The sequence below is a fragment of the Brassica rapa genome, chromosome A10 (genome assembly GCF_000309985.2).
Source record: "Brassica rapa cultivar Chiifu-401-42 chromosome A10, CAAS_Brap_v3.01, whole genome shotgun sequence".
Taxonomy (NCBI): domain Eukaryota; kingdom Viridiplantae; phylum Streptophyta; class Magnoliopsida; order Brassicales; family Brassicaceae; genus Brassica; species Brassica rapa.
The window spans coordinates 17,423,398-17,437,317 of record NC_024804.2 but is presented as its reverse complement, the minus strand read 5'-3'; the positions used below and the strand labels follow the sequence as shown (position 1 = coordinate 17,437,317).

At 37.8% G+C, this 13,920-nt stretch overlaps 5 protein-coding genes across 10 annotated transcripts; 2 read left to right on the top strand and 3 right to left on the bottom strand.

The window, feature by feature from the left end:
- Positions 1-243: 243 nt before the first annotated feature.
- On the top strand, positions 244-2,086 carry LOC103846656 (CLAVATA3/ESR (CLE)-related protein 22). The gene has a single exon (XM_009123619.3). The coding sequence runs from the start codon at positions 1,515-1,517 to the stop codon at positions 1,815-1,817; it is 303 nt and encodes a 100-aa protein (XP_009121867.1). The 5' UTR covers positions 244-1,514; the 3' UTR covers positions 1,818-2,086.
- Positions 2,087-2,727: 641 nt separating this feature from the next.
- On the bottom strand, positions 2,728-4,732 carry LOC103846654. Of its 6 annotated transcripts, none has more exons than XM_033282001.1 (7): positions 4,491-4,636; positions 4,322-4,373; positions 4,122-4,181; positions 3,975-4,026; positions 3,355-3,401; positions 3,115-3,174; positions 2,728-3,008 (listed from the first exon to the last, which is right to left on the bottom strand). In XM_033282001.1, exons 2-7 carry the CDS (start codon positions 4,343-4,345, stop codon positions 2,955-2,957), a joined length of 297 nt encoding a protein of 98 aa, XP_033137892.1. In that variant the 5' UTR covers positions 4,346-4,373; positions 4,491-4,636; the 3' UTR covers positions 2,728-2,954. The 6 variants fall into 6 exon arrangements, with proteins under 6 accessions (XP_033137892.1, XP_033137891.1, XP_033137893.1 ...); XM_033282000.1 differs by having other exon boundaries at positions 3,975-4,053; positions 4,491-4,635; XM_033282002.1 differs by having other exon boundaries at positions 3,975-4,023; positions 4,491-4,634.
- A 242-nt stretch (positions 4,733-4,974) lies between these two features.
- On the bottom strand, positions 4,975-7,206 carry LOC103846653 (tubulin beta-6 chain). Its single transcript, XM_009123615.3, has 4 exons — positions 7,089-7,206; positions 6,315-6,719; positions 5,959-6,228; positions 4,975-5,859 (listed from the first exon to the last, which is right to left on the bottom strand). The coding sequence occupies exons 2-4, from the start codon at positions 6,706-6,708 to the stop codon at positions 5,177-5,179; spliced, it is 1,347 nt and encodes a 448-aa protein (XP_009121863.1). The 5' UTR covers positions 6,709-6,719; positions 7,089-7,206; the 3' UTR covers positions 4,975-5,176.
- Positions 7,207-7,354: 148 nt separating this feature from the next.
- LOC103846650 lies at positions 7,355-12,214 on the top strand. Its single transcript, XM_009123613.3, has 3 exons — positions 7,355-10,428; positions 10,655-10,818; positions 10,901-12,214. Exons 1-3 carry the CDS (start codon positions 9,795-9,797, stop codon positions 11,951-11,953), a joined length of 1,851 nt encoding a protein of 616 aa, XP_009121861.1. The 5' UTR covers positions 7,355-9,794; the 3' UTR covers positions 11,954-12,214.
- Positions 12,196-13,804, bottom strand: LOC103846651 (vacuolar protein sorting-associated protein 13-like protein). Its single transcript, XM_009123614.3, has one exon. It carries the CDS (start codon positions 13,418-13,420, stop codon positions 12,332-12,334), a length of 1,089 nt encoding a protein of 362 aa, XP_009121862.1. The 5' UTR covers positions 13,421-13,804; the 3' UTR covers positions 12,196-12,331.
- Positions 13,805-13,920: the final 116 nt, after the last annotated feature.

Sequence of the window (13,920 nt, the reverse complement as noted above, 5' to 3'; positions counted from 1 at the left end):
GTACGGCCCAAATATAGAAGCTTAAGCTGATAACAAAATACTGTACTACTTGTTCTACTAAAAAAACATTTTCTAATCTCGTAAAATCGAAAAAATAAAGACAATTCTCTTAAATAGACTTTTTAAAAATTTTGTCACAAAAATAATTATAAAAAATAAAATGATCAAAAATAGCACTCAAAAATAACCAATTTCCTTAATTTCTACATATATAATAAGATATATATTTTGTGGCAAGACACTCACTAATTTCTAAGATATATATTAGTAATGTTCTTAGTTTATACTAAAAAAAAAAAATTCAAGAATGAAAGATTATCATTCATTCATATATTACTATCAATTTATTTATTTTTTGATGTGGGACTTCTTAATACATCTTTCTCATGTTTAAGACTTACTACAACTAAACTTAAAGTTAGCGAGATTTGATATTTACAGGTATTTTAAAATATTTGGACTTTGATATCATATTTGTACTGATTACAACTCACACTTCAAATCTAAAATAAAATATAACTACACACTTGTATTTTACTCTCAATCACACTGAATTCTCAATGTGATATGATAAACTATATGATTTTTATAGAAATTAAAATCTTGTTTTTAAATAGAGGCAAGATAACTTTTCCAATTATTATAAGTGATAAAGATTTAACTGTAAGTCTACGAGACCTCTAACAACATGCTATCTTCAGGTATCTCCCATCAAATTAATCTACGGTATTTCCTGACAAACATTGAAGGTAGATGATACTGGAGATCTCATATCCATTTGGGATACAGTTCTTTCCTCTTAATTCCCAATAAAAACAAACTAACGAAAAGTTAATACTCTAGAAAGACAAAATGGAAACAAAAAATGATAAATAATAGGGGACATATAAGTGGAATCTGATTTTTTTCATGTGTGTGAGTGTCAATGTGGGTGAGGAATGAGGAAAAAGGTAGTGAAGACAGACAACATCATTTTCCTCAAAGAAAGCTAAGTCCTAGAATCATCACTCCAATTCCCTTTTTTGGCCCCCCTTTTCTATTTCTTGCTTCTTTGACCCTTCACTTAATTACTCTTACCTACATGCTTTTTGACACCTTCATTACTCTCTAAATTAACCACTCCAATAAGTAATAACACCACTAACTAATTAATCCAGCTAATACCTCTGGACATCATTTAACAAAAGCTTAGTCAAGAAAATATAATGATACTTACAAAACCTCTTATTTTCTTCTCTTTAATTGTTCTTATAAAGTGATATATGAAGGGGAAAAAAAGAAAGGGAGAGCAACAAACTTTCAGAGCAAGTCATAGGTTAAAAGCCCCCTAGCTTTTCTTCCATCACTTTCATTCCTCTCTTCTCATTCTAAGTGAGACTTTCACAGGGAATATAAGAGATCTAGTTCAGATCTTTCAACTATTATCCCCTCTTATATCTTCTGAAAATCAATTCTAAACCCCATCTCTTATAGCTACATAGAGAAACTCTGTATACCTTGAAATTTTCGAGAACATGGGAAGTTACTACTACAGAAGAAAATCTCGGAAACACATCACTACTGTTGCCTTCATCATCCTTCTTCTTTTGTTTCTGTTTCTTTACGCTAAAGCTTCATCGTCGTCCTCTCTTGATATTCCTCACCACTCAACTCATGCAAGCTTGAAAAAACCTCGAGTTTTGGATCCTAACCTTCATGATCGCAGTTCCAGAGATGCGTCAAGAGGATCGAGATATACTAGTGAAGGTGGTGGAATTTATTTTGAAGATAACAAGAGAAGGGTCTTCACAGGTCCAAATCCTTTGCACAATAGATAATTATTTTCTTTAATAAGTTTTGTGAAATTTTGTCTGAATAAAACATATTTGTGAAAGAAAAAAAAACATATTTATTTACTTTTATCTTACTCTGCTATACATTACATCATACGTGATCGGCCATGACTTGTAACGTATGTTCTATGTGGAAGTAAGAGATATTAAGAGTGTTGAACAAGAGTCTTTGAAAAATAGTAGATAATGCATCTTCATATGATAATTAAGATGAGTGTGTTCTTAGTTTATTAATATTAAGCATGATTGTCTTATTTTTCCTTTGGAAAGAGTATGAAGCTGGTGGAGATTTTGTGTGGTACGAATATTATGACGATGATGGTGAAATGAGCATCATTGTTGATGCCAAAGAAAAGAAAAGAAAAGAATGAACATCATTGTTCAATTGAAATTAAGATAAAGCTAGTCTTTTACAGAGTTTGATGTGAAAGATAGGCTGTGTCATGCTGCTGCAATATTAAACTACAATTGGTTTGTTCACCATATGACTTATCGAGATGCTGTATAAAAGACAACTATTTTAATATGGAAAACCCTTGTAATGCACTGATTAACATAAGGTTTAAGTCAGGTATGATTGTAAACATACAAAATGTGAACTTCATCTGCAACAGAAACTACAATGCTTAGAGATTTAACCTGAGAAAAGTTTGGTAGTATACAGTAATTTTATTTACCGCGGATGATTTTACTTGACATTGTCAATATGTAAGAAGCAGACTGAGAACTGTCGGAATAAGATAGGACCGGGAAAATAAAGACAAAGAAAAAACAAATCTGATTACATTTTCGTTGAAAATTAGAGATGAAGTAGGGACAGGAAATATATTTTCCACAGCCATAATCAGAAATCAAAAACGAGAAATTAGCAATCATAGATATATAAAACTAATGATGTTAAATATATATATACTAAATTAATAAAAGATCCTGATTAATCATGTCTCAAACATAATTTTTTCTACCATATAAGATGAGAATCATCATTACATGAACACGGGAAGAGAATGTATTGTTGACCACTCATACATAATTACTATAATCAATAAGTAAAAAGAGAGTCGAAGTATTTCCACATAATCTCAAACCTTTGGTTGCATATTATAATGAAGACATGGAGTTTTAAGAGTTTAGTAAGTATCGCTTTGCAGTCTCAGGATCCAACTCTTCATACACCTGCAATGGACCGAGACACATGAGATTAAAGAAAAATGTCACCGGCATGAGTACCGACATGCAATAAACGTCTTTAGAAGCTAAGGTGTGAGTGAGGGACACATACAAGTTTCTTGTGGAGTTTCTCGAAAGCCTTGCAAAACCTTTCTGCTTCAACCTCACCAACCTGCAACAGTGTGATGTTCATTTTGAAACTTTAACATCTCGAATGGAAAAAAAGAAACAAAAATAATTTCTTTCAGTGGAAGTATCTAAGTTCACAAGTCAAGAATGAACAAGTCTACTTTCCCATCAAATGCGATAACAATGGAAAAAACTTTTGAACAAAGTCGCTGGTGATAATTACCTTCTTGGCAGCAGCCGCTCTGAGTTTATCCCAGAATGTAAATGTATCTATCAAAAGAAGTCAAACAAATCAGGATAAAGGATCATGCACATGTATAACAATCTATTCATAAAACTGCATGCTTCTTTAAGAGAAAAATTATGTAGCATCAAGATGCCAGCTATGTGTTCGGCAAATGCAATGAATAAGTTTAGATTTCAGCTTTGGCTAAACGGAGAGCATGGATGCTTCATTTCATCGGTCATATCACATGAAAACCGTATCATAATCTACCTAAGGCAAATACATAGCACAACAAAATTACAAAAAAAAAACGAAAACTTGTATAATTGGATCCAAATGTCAGAATTCAGATTTCTGAGAAAAATTTCCCAATTGTCAACTTCATCTTGAAACACACAACAAAATCTGACAAATAGGCAACTACATTCATCATGCAATCTTCTTGATCCAAAAGATTTTTTTAGACACATGATTGTTTCTATTTAATGAAAGGAAACACAATATATCTTAGCTATCTCTCTGGAACCGATTCAGCCACATATTCCTAAGGAGCTACAAGTACACCTAGTTAGTAAAAAAAATCCCAAGGACCAAGGTAGGGGGACAAAGATGAATACCTTGATCAGTCCTGCAATCTTTCAAGTCTTTGGGCTCACCAACACTTACCTGCTTTAAGTGATTCCAAGTTTCATCACACTTCAAGCATATATAAAATATATATCATCAGCAAATAAAGAAGAAGTAAAAAAGAGCCCAAAGTGTACCTCTCGCTCAACAACTGACTGTGAAGTTGATTGATTTGAATCTGAAGAATCCAAATCAACCTGAAACCAAAACCCAAATCTCAAATGGTATCAGAAACCAACACAATCAGTAACTAATGATTAATAGAGACGTTTCTGCATAAGACCAATTTTAAGATTGGAGGTGTAGTCGCATCAATTAGAGTAGTCTATCAATTTACCAAACCATTAACAGACAGATTCATGATGAACACCGAGTTGCTAGTAATAGCCCTTTGAAAGAAAACAAAAAACGGAAACTAGGGTTTTCAGCAGATTCATATCAAATAAATCGACAGCAGCAGCAGCAGCAACAATCAACAAAGGAGAAAAAAGGGAAGAGAGAATTACGCGGTGGTCGCGAGAGCGTACGACGGGGAAGAGTTGGAGGATGCTACGAAACTCTTGCTCGTCCATTGCTTCCTCTTCTCCTCCGATTCTCTCTCTCTCTCTTAAATCTGAATCTTCTTCTTATGTACTGCCTCTCTTTCGGAGCAGGCTTTGTAAAATTTTCACTAAAAATTTAATATTAAAATATTTGCAAGACCAACCTTTTCATTTTAATCTGCTTTTAATTAGCAAATTAAATGATTGACTAGTATGTATAACAAAGTAACAATTAACACACAAATTGTTGAAGATTGCAATTGAAGTTTGCAGTAATCATACTGAACCACGAGGAGCTAATCTTTGTTTATACCAAACACTAAAAGCCAATTGGTTTCAACACATATGGAGTCTGTAAAGACAATGATCCTGAAGTCTTTTTTTCTTCTTCCTTTGGGAAATGTTCAGATACATATTCTTCTACGAACGAATTATTTTAAGCAGCAAGAGCATAAAACACACACACACACAATAGACTTCATTAATAACACCACAACAAAATAAACAATATCGAGCTCCAACCTCACTTTTACACACAAGACAATCACAACAACAAGTACATAAACAAACTCAACAACAACTAAGGGCAGGGATAAAAGAACATGATATGGTGATTTTATTTAAAAAAAACGCTAGTCTCAGCTGCATTTTCAGTCTTGATACTCCACTTCTTCCTCCTCCTCTTCTTCATACTCTCCTTCTTCATCTGCGGTTGCGTCTTGGTATTGCTGATACTCTGAGACCAGATCGTTCATGTTGCTCTCGGCTTCTGTAAACTCCATCTCGTCCATCCCTTCACCTGTGTACCAATGCAAGAAAGCTTTCCTCCTGAACATGGCTGTGAACTGCTCACTCACCCTCCTAAACATCTCTTGGATCGATGTGGAGTTCCCAATAAAGGTTGAGGCCATCGAGAGGCCTCGAGGCGCTATGTCACAGACGCTTGACTTCACGTTGTTCGGTATCCATTCCACAAAGTAGGATGAGTTCTTGTTCTGCACGTTTATCATCTGTTCGTCCACTTCTTTTGTGCTCATTTTGCCACGGAACATTGCTGAGGCAGTCAAGTATCGTCCGTGACGCGGGTCTGCGGCACACATCATGTTCTTTGAATCCCACATCTGTTGGGTGAGCTCAGGGACGGTGAGTGCGCGGTACTGCTGGGAGCCACGAGAGGTGAGAGGAGCGAAACCGACCATGAAAAAGTGGAGACGAGGGAAAGGGATGAGGTTCACTGCAAGCTTCCTCAGATCAGAGTTGAGCTGACCAGGGAACCTAAGACAGCATGTAACTCCACTCATGGTTGCAGAGATCAGATGATTCAGATCACCAACTGTTGCAGTCAAACCATCACAAGACATCAGCAAACAGATAACAAACGACAATATTCATGGTTGTAAGGATTAGTGAAAAGAACATGGAAGATACTTACAGCTAGGAGTGGTAAGCTTCAGAGTTCTAAAACAGATGTCATAAAGAGCTTCATTATCCAAAACCATACACTCATCAGCATTTTCAACCAGCTGATGAACTGAAAGTGTCGCATTGTACGGTTCAACCACCGTGTCCGAGACCTTAGGTGATGGGAAGACAGAGAAAGTAAGCATCATACGATCAGGATACTCTTCCCTTATCTTAGATATCAACAACGTTCCCATTCCAGACCCAGTGCCTCCACCAAGCGAGTGACATACTTGGAAACCTGATAAATCCAAATCACACATATCACTTCAATTAAAAAAACGTTTAAAATCACAATCCAAAAACATAAATGTAGAGTTAACATACCCTGAAGACAGTCACAATTCTCAGCCTCCTTACGCACAACATCGAGCACAGCATCAATAAGCTCGGCTCCTTCAGTGTAATGCCCTTTAGCCCAGTTGTTTCCAGCACCAGATTGCCCGAAAACAAAGTTGTCAGGCCTGAAGATCTGACCATAAGGTCCAGTTCTGACGCTGTCCATGGTACCAGGCTCAAGATCCATGAGAATAGCGCGGGGTACGTATCTTCCACACGACGCCTCGTTATAGTAAACATTGACCCGCTCCAGCTGCAGATCGGAGTTGCCAGTGTAACGACCAGTGGGATCAATCCCGTGCTCGTCACAAACAACTTCCCAGAACTTGGAACCGATCTGGTTCCCACATTGACCACCTTGAATGTGAAGGATCTCTCTCATTTTCGATTGATCTGAAAGCAAATGCACAAACAAGAATCTCGATTACAAATCAACATTACATCCGTATCAGATAGTATCGAATGTCAATCAACAACTAGATCTCGCGATCCGAGATCAATCAGATCCAAACAAATAAAACCAAGATCACTCAAACCGAATTCAAATTCTTCACGGAACTCTAACGACGATACGTTTTCAAGTGAATTGTGGGAATCAAATTGAAGTTAAGACGAAAACGCGGATACAGATCTGGAGAAAGAGGATTCGATCACAGTACTAGAGTGAGTAGGAGGTTGTTTATCCGCTCAATTTCATTAGCGTAAAGAGAGTGTGATCAATACATACAGAGACTTAAAAGAGTAAATGAGAGAGTAACTTACGGTTACGAAGATGCAGAGACTCGCGGCGAGATCGGAGACGATCACGGTGGGCTCGATCTAGTGAGTGAGAGGGGGGGGGGGGGAGTGAAGAGATGGTGGATTTATTTATCGGAAGAGTAAGAAGTGGGAAAAGGTAAGTTAATCCAACGGCTGTGATTAGATCTATCTCTGAGCGGCTGGATGCCGTCGGATGGTAAGAAATCAACGTTGCAGGTAGGGCGTCGGGTGAGATATACATATGTGTAGGGACCACTTGTTTATAATTGGATTGTGATTGTCGGTTCTCCCACTATCAGTGTCACACGTCACGAAATGTAAAAATCTCTCTAGTAATTTACGATTGGACACGTTGGTCTAACATACAAAAGAAGATTAGTCCGGTTAACAGTAAACACAATGTAAAATATTTGATTACACATTTACTAAAATGTTGATGAATTTAATTTTGGTAGATCATATATACTAAATTTTTCTTGTATCATGTAAGTTTTGGTCAAAAGAAAATGTAAAATTTTGTCGACTTTGTCCATGCTTGCATAACACTACAGTTATATTTCATATGGTTTCGCTTTTCAATAATTAAGACTTTTAAGAAGCAATCATGTTTACTCTTTATCTTTGAAAACAAGTCACGATAACCTGAAATGTTATAATCAGTTACGTAAAAAATCATTAAGTTTTTTGCATCAATAGATTTGAGTTACTAGTTTAAGAAAAGACGAATTGTTCAGATTAAGGAAAAATACTTATATGAGATTTTCAATTTCATAAGACATTCAAGATGGTGTAATCAGATATAAATCTTCACAATTCATAATTATCAGCTTTGAAATTGTCTTGTAATTTTTATAATGTGTAATAATCTAAGTAATCGATCGGCATTATAACTGTAATCTTTAAATGTAAGAAAGTACAGGACTACAAAAACAATAATGGGTTTGTCTTGTAGAGCTTGTGGATCGGACCCGGATAGCAACAAAGTGAGGTGTGTAATTAAAAAAAGAAACAAAGCACATGAATCACCATTGCGTCCCATGTGACCTAGATCCAACATCTCCTCCTTTTCTTTTATGAGTTTTGACTAGTACATAGTTTATTGTTCTATATATATGTTGAGATGAATAATTAAATCGTAATGCTACCCCTAGCTCATCGACGGAGGCTCTAGCGAGTGCTCAACAGCTATGGAGCAATGAGCTTCAGCCTAGTATCGTATCCTTTGTAAGGAATAATCCACTGCCAAAACTAAGTCAAGATTTTATTCATTTAGTGAGAGAATATTAAGAAGGTAGAGATTATGGGTATTGCAGAGAACACCAAGGCCAAAGGCGTAAACCAATGTTCGGAGATGGTCAAACCGGTGATATATAATTGGTGATATATAATTGGTCACCATCTTTGGACACGCCTGGAAGGAGTTTGTCAGTGGCTCAATTTATGAGTATCTCTCTTGCGATGTTGCATTAGAAATGTGTGCCTCGAAAAGAATATGCCAATATTCAAACAGTAGTAACTGATATCAAAGTATTCAACGTGTGTGAGAGATGATAACGTTTTCACACAAGAGTTCATTTTTCACGCCAGCATATCACATTGCTCATATGGTGTTGAATGCGCCAATGAAAAATGACTACTTAATAAGTATGTCTTACTAACTTTGTTTGATTTAACTAATGGATCTGATTAAGGGGCGACATAACTCATAACTGTAAATATCAGAAAGGGGGAATCAATGCACATTAAGTCATGACCCCGACCCCTGCGTCCCATGTGACCCAGCCAACAACTCACCTGACTTGAATCATTGCTTCTTTGTTTTCTTTTTCCTATCAGTTTCTGTCTACTGTTTTTTTCTAGTTCTAGTTTGTAATTTCCAGTTAGTTTCTTGTTCCTCTTCTATATTCTTCCAATTTAGGCTAAACGTTATTATCTTGGCGGATTAGATATTCTAATGGAGTCTACCAAACATGGTTTATAATAGGAAAGACAACCTGATTCCATTTCAATATATTTCATTTGTAAATATACATTTTATTCATATCCTTCATCTATTCCAGCACAATTTTCATACTAGGGCATCTCCAATAACTGCCTTCATTTTTCTCCTCAAAATAAGTTTATATAAAACAAAATTACATAAAATTTAAAGACTAATTTATAAATAAAAAATCTTTACACATAATGAAATAAAACATCAAAATATGAAGAAAATCTTTTCCCTCAAAATGATGCACAATTGGAAAAAAATTTCCTACATATTTTGATATTTTCCCTCAAAATGAGGGACCATTGGAAATGATTAATGTTACTATCAACACTCCACCATACGAGAGAGGGAGAGTTTAGGATTGGCGTCACTCTTCGTGCAAACACACACATTCTAAGAAAAAACAAATAACGCATTCAACAACCATTCCGTTGTGTTCAGACTTTAGAGATTTATACAACAGCCATTCCACTGATTAAACAAAAATCAAAATCTATCTCCCATATAAATCTTACAAATGATTTGTTCTAAATTCCTCCCAACATATAAATATATGAATTGCATTTCATTTTAACAGTCAGTATCTCATTAAATTAAAACTCAAAATAAAATACATTCACCTTTGCATAATGCTTTCACTTTTTTTTTTTTGCTAAAGCTTTCTTTCTTCCTTCTCTCAATTGAGAGGAAACCTAACCTGTTGTGTGTGTGATCTCTCCATGGCGACGATGGCATTCACCCAACCGAAGAAGAACCTACTCCCTCTCCTCCTCTTCCTCTTCTGCATCTCCGTAATCATCCTCCTCATCCTCCTCTCCGAGACCACACACTCCGTCTCCCAACGCGACGCCACTCTCCAGCTAAACCACAACAACGCCCTCCCGCCTTTCACTTTCCTCATCAAAGTCCTCACCTTTAACCGCCTCCACTCCCTCTCCCGCTGCCTCCTCTCCCTCTCCGCCGCCGATTACGGCCTCGCAGGCAACTCCCAACGCATTCACCTCCACGTCTACATCGATCACTTCTCACTCTCGTCGCCTGATTCTAAATCCGTTGGAGATCGCTTGAGTAACGCGAAGGAGATCTTGGATTTCGTGGATAAGTTCGAGTGGAGATTCGGGGAGAAGCTGGTTCACTATCGGACCGGGAACGCTGGATTGCAAGGGCAGTGGCTGGAGGCGTGGTGGCCGAGCTCGGATCACGAGTTTGCGTTTGTTGTTGAAGACGATGTTGAGGTTTCTCCGCTTTACTATGGGTTTCTGGAGAGCGTGATTCGTAATTACTACTATGATCGTTCTAATTACGATCCTTCTGTCTATGGAGCTTCCCTTCAGAGACCAAGGTTCGTTCCAGGTAACATATACATTGATAAAGTTCGTGTCTTTGGTATACCATTGTAGTTAAGTCAGTTGAATAGTTCAGATAGAGTAGAAAAAGAAGTTGATGGGAGTAACATGGTTCTTCTTATATGTTTCTAGGCAAGTGTGGATTATAGAGAAGTAGGATTCATGTGCTCATGGCTTAGTGTTTGTCTGTTTTGTCTGAGATGGTGACTAATTGATGTAGTGGTTAAATGCAGGTAAGCATGGGAATAAACTTCATGTGGATCCCAAAACGAATGTTTTCTTATACCAGTTGGTGGGAACTTGGGGGCAGCTTCTCTTTCCCAAACCGTGGAAAGAGTTCAGACTATGGTATGACGAGCATAAATCAAAGGACAAGAAGCCTTTCCTTGATGGCATGGTAACGACTGTCTTCCTCATGGCTTTCACTATTTATACATTCCACGTTTGGTGACATTTGTTTATCTGCGATGTTTTCTTAGGTGACGAATGGATGGTACAAGAGGCTGGGAGAAAGAATATGGACGCCTTGGTTCATAAAGTTTATTCATTCCCGTGGCTATTTTAACATCTACACCAAGTTCCCAAATGAGAGGGCGTTGAGTGTCTCTCACAGGGATGCTGGTGTTAACTACGGAAAAACCGCTGGGCCAGACTCGCAGCTACTGAATAAAAGCACCATCAGTTCTGATTTTCTGAAACTCCAGCCCTTGAGCAACCTTAAGTGGTACGATTACTGTTTCAGTGAAGTTGTTCCCGGTAGAGTTGTTAAGAGCCTGAATGAGCTTGGCACCATTCTTCCTTCTGTGCAGAGAGAGAAAACCGTCGTTCTGGTCAGTCTATTTGATGCAGACAAGATGTTCATCAGGAACTTACTATGCCATTTCGAGAAGATTGGTACTCGAAACCACGTTTTTATTGGCCCTAGCTCTGAGCTGTTCTATGATCTTTCGAGAAGAGGACACCCTGTGATTGACGCGGATATGTTTCTCGACAAGTTGGTGAAAAGCAAAAGTTCTTACTCAAACTCAGCGAAGGAGGCTATGGGGAATGCTTACGTTGTTAAGAAATGCTTAGAACTTGGTTACAGCACATGGGTGTTTTCAAGTAATGCGCTTCTGGTGGATAAAAGTCCACTCCTCGACAGAGTCAGATCAGAATACGACTTCTACATTGGGGAAAGCTCTGGGGTATTGATTGTTCAATCTTCACCGGTCTCTCAAAAGTTATGGAGTAATGAGCTTCTGAATAGTATTATATCCTCAGCAACGAAGAATCTAGATTTTATTCATCTAGTGAAAGAGCTAGTGGAGCGAAAGGGCAAGATGATTAAGACAGTAGAGACGATGAGTATTGCAGAGAATAACAATGCCAACAGCGTTAATCAATCGTTGGGAGATGGCAAACCGGTAGTCTATTGGTCACCTGAGGTTGATTCCAATGTCATTCGGACAAAGCTTGAAGAATTGAAGTTGTGGCTCATTGATGATGATCTGTCTTGCAAGGCCGTGATTTGTCATAGCTCATTACGTTAGATAAAAAAGGAAGCTATTGGCGTTTTCTGGCGATGGCATCGGAATGATTCACGGGTGAAGCACGGGGCTGTGTGAGGGATCAGCTGTATACCTGGTAAGAGAAGTGAAACTGATTGTGATTTAGATTATAAAAGCGGCAAGTACTAGTACACGTTTTAGATCAATACCAAGAATATATATTGTTTGTTTGTTACCCTACAGGCTACAGTTAGAGATTTATCCTTCTTATTTTGAGTACAATGTTCTGTTGAGATTTTTCTACTAAAATATTGGAACTCGGTTACAGGAATATCATGTGAATGTAACATAGAGAGATCGATTACCAAAGAAGCTAAAATGTCACAAAAACACTTATTTGCAAATGAGTTCTTGATTCCATTAAAAGAAGGCTCTGCTTCCGTAAAAGACACGAGAGCCTTCTTTTTTCTTCTCAGTGCCGTTATCATTATTATTATTCCGATTCTGAATCTGAGTTTCAGTGTTGTTGTTATTGTTGTTGTGATCCATGGGAAGCTTCATCTTTGCTAAAGACTCAGTGAACTGTTGCATACTTCTCATATACATCTCTGCTATCTGTTTCTGCATCGATGTTTCTTCTGTTTCCACATTCATCTTCTCTTCTCCTTCCTCTTCTTTGCTTGTTCTTAATACTTTTGCCACCTCCCGGTTCTCGTTTGAATCTGCTGTGTTCTTGTCGTCGCTTAAGCTTGTTGTTGTTGAAGAAGAAGCCATAAAACTTCCATTCCTCTGAAGCTCTTTGTCTTCCAAGCTCACCATTGTTACGTCAGTTTCAGGCAAATGTGTTGAGCCGAGACAGAGAAAAGAAGCTGTTCCAGACCTGACACCCATTCCATTGAAGTACTCTGTAACCATCTGTTTGTTCTCGTTAACAACATTGATGTCAGGGAACTCAATCCTCGTGTAATCCACAGTTTCAGAAACCTGTGGGCTAAGCAACACAACCTCGGAGGAAATCGAAGTGTTAACCTTGGGGTTGGATGAAGTAGCAACAAGAGAAGGGTTGACAATGGAAAGCGTGAGCCTCACGGTACCAGCAGGTGAATGGAAGAGATCAGTGGAAGAGAGACTATAGTCTTGAGTGACACTGTCTTGACCTATGATGTCTGAGACTGGGACGAGCGCGAATCCAAGAAGCTGATCTTCCATGTAATGTCTGGCTCTGCTCATCATCCAGATCTCACATTTGAGAACGGCAGCATCGACCTGGTTCACATTGATCATAAGCTTCTGGTTGAACTCTGGGTTCTTGCCAGCTCTGTGGACGATTCTGGTGGAGATGGTGTCGTCAGGGTTGTATGTGAGAGAGAACTTGGCGTAGACGTCTTGGTTGTCGTAGATGCAGATGTTGTGGATGTTTCTTGCGTTGTGAACAAACACTTGGAGAACTCCTGAGAAGCCTTGATGGTAGCAGAACCTAGACGAAGAAGCTTGTTTCAGAGATTCCATAGGAGAAAAAGGACAGAGATGACCAAAGAAATGGCTGGTTTGTTTCTTCACAAGATCATCAAGAAAAATCTATAGATAATGAGAGGTAACGTTTAAAGTGAGGCTGAACAGTAGCATGACCTCGAAGGAAAGTTTTGAGAAGAGATAGAGGTAGAGAGAGAAGTGTTAGTGAAGCAAGGGGAGCTTTTGCTTTGAGGAAATTCAGGAGCATTGAATAGAAGAGTAATATAGTTAGTTGGTGAAGAAAATGAAACAAAACATATCAATTTCAAGATAAAAAAGTAGATTATGATGAGACAAACATGATCATTATCAAAACATATCAATTTCAGTATTTCACTCACAGCAAGAACAAGAACAATTTATATTGGTCAACAAAGTTGACATGAACTAATCATTCCAATGGTCTTAATGGGGTTGGTAAAGGATCGAGATGTCTTTGCTTTTTTGTGAATCAGTTATATACTATAAAGAATGTAGCCTTGATATTGCTTTGGATT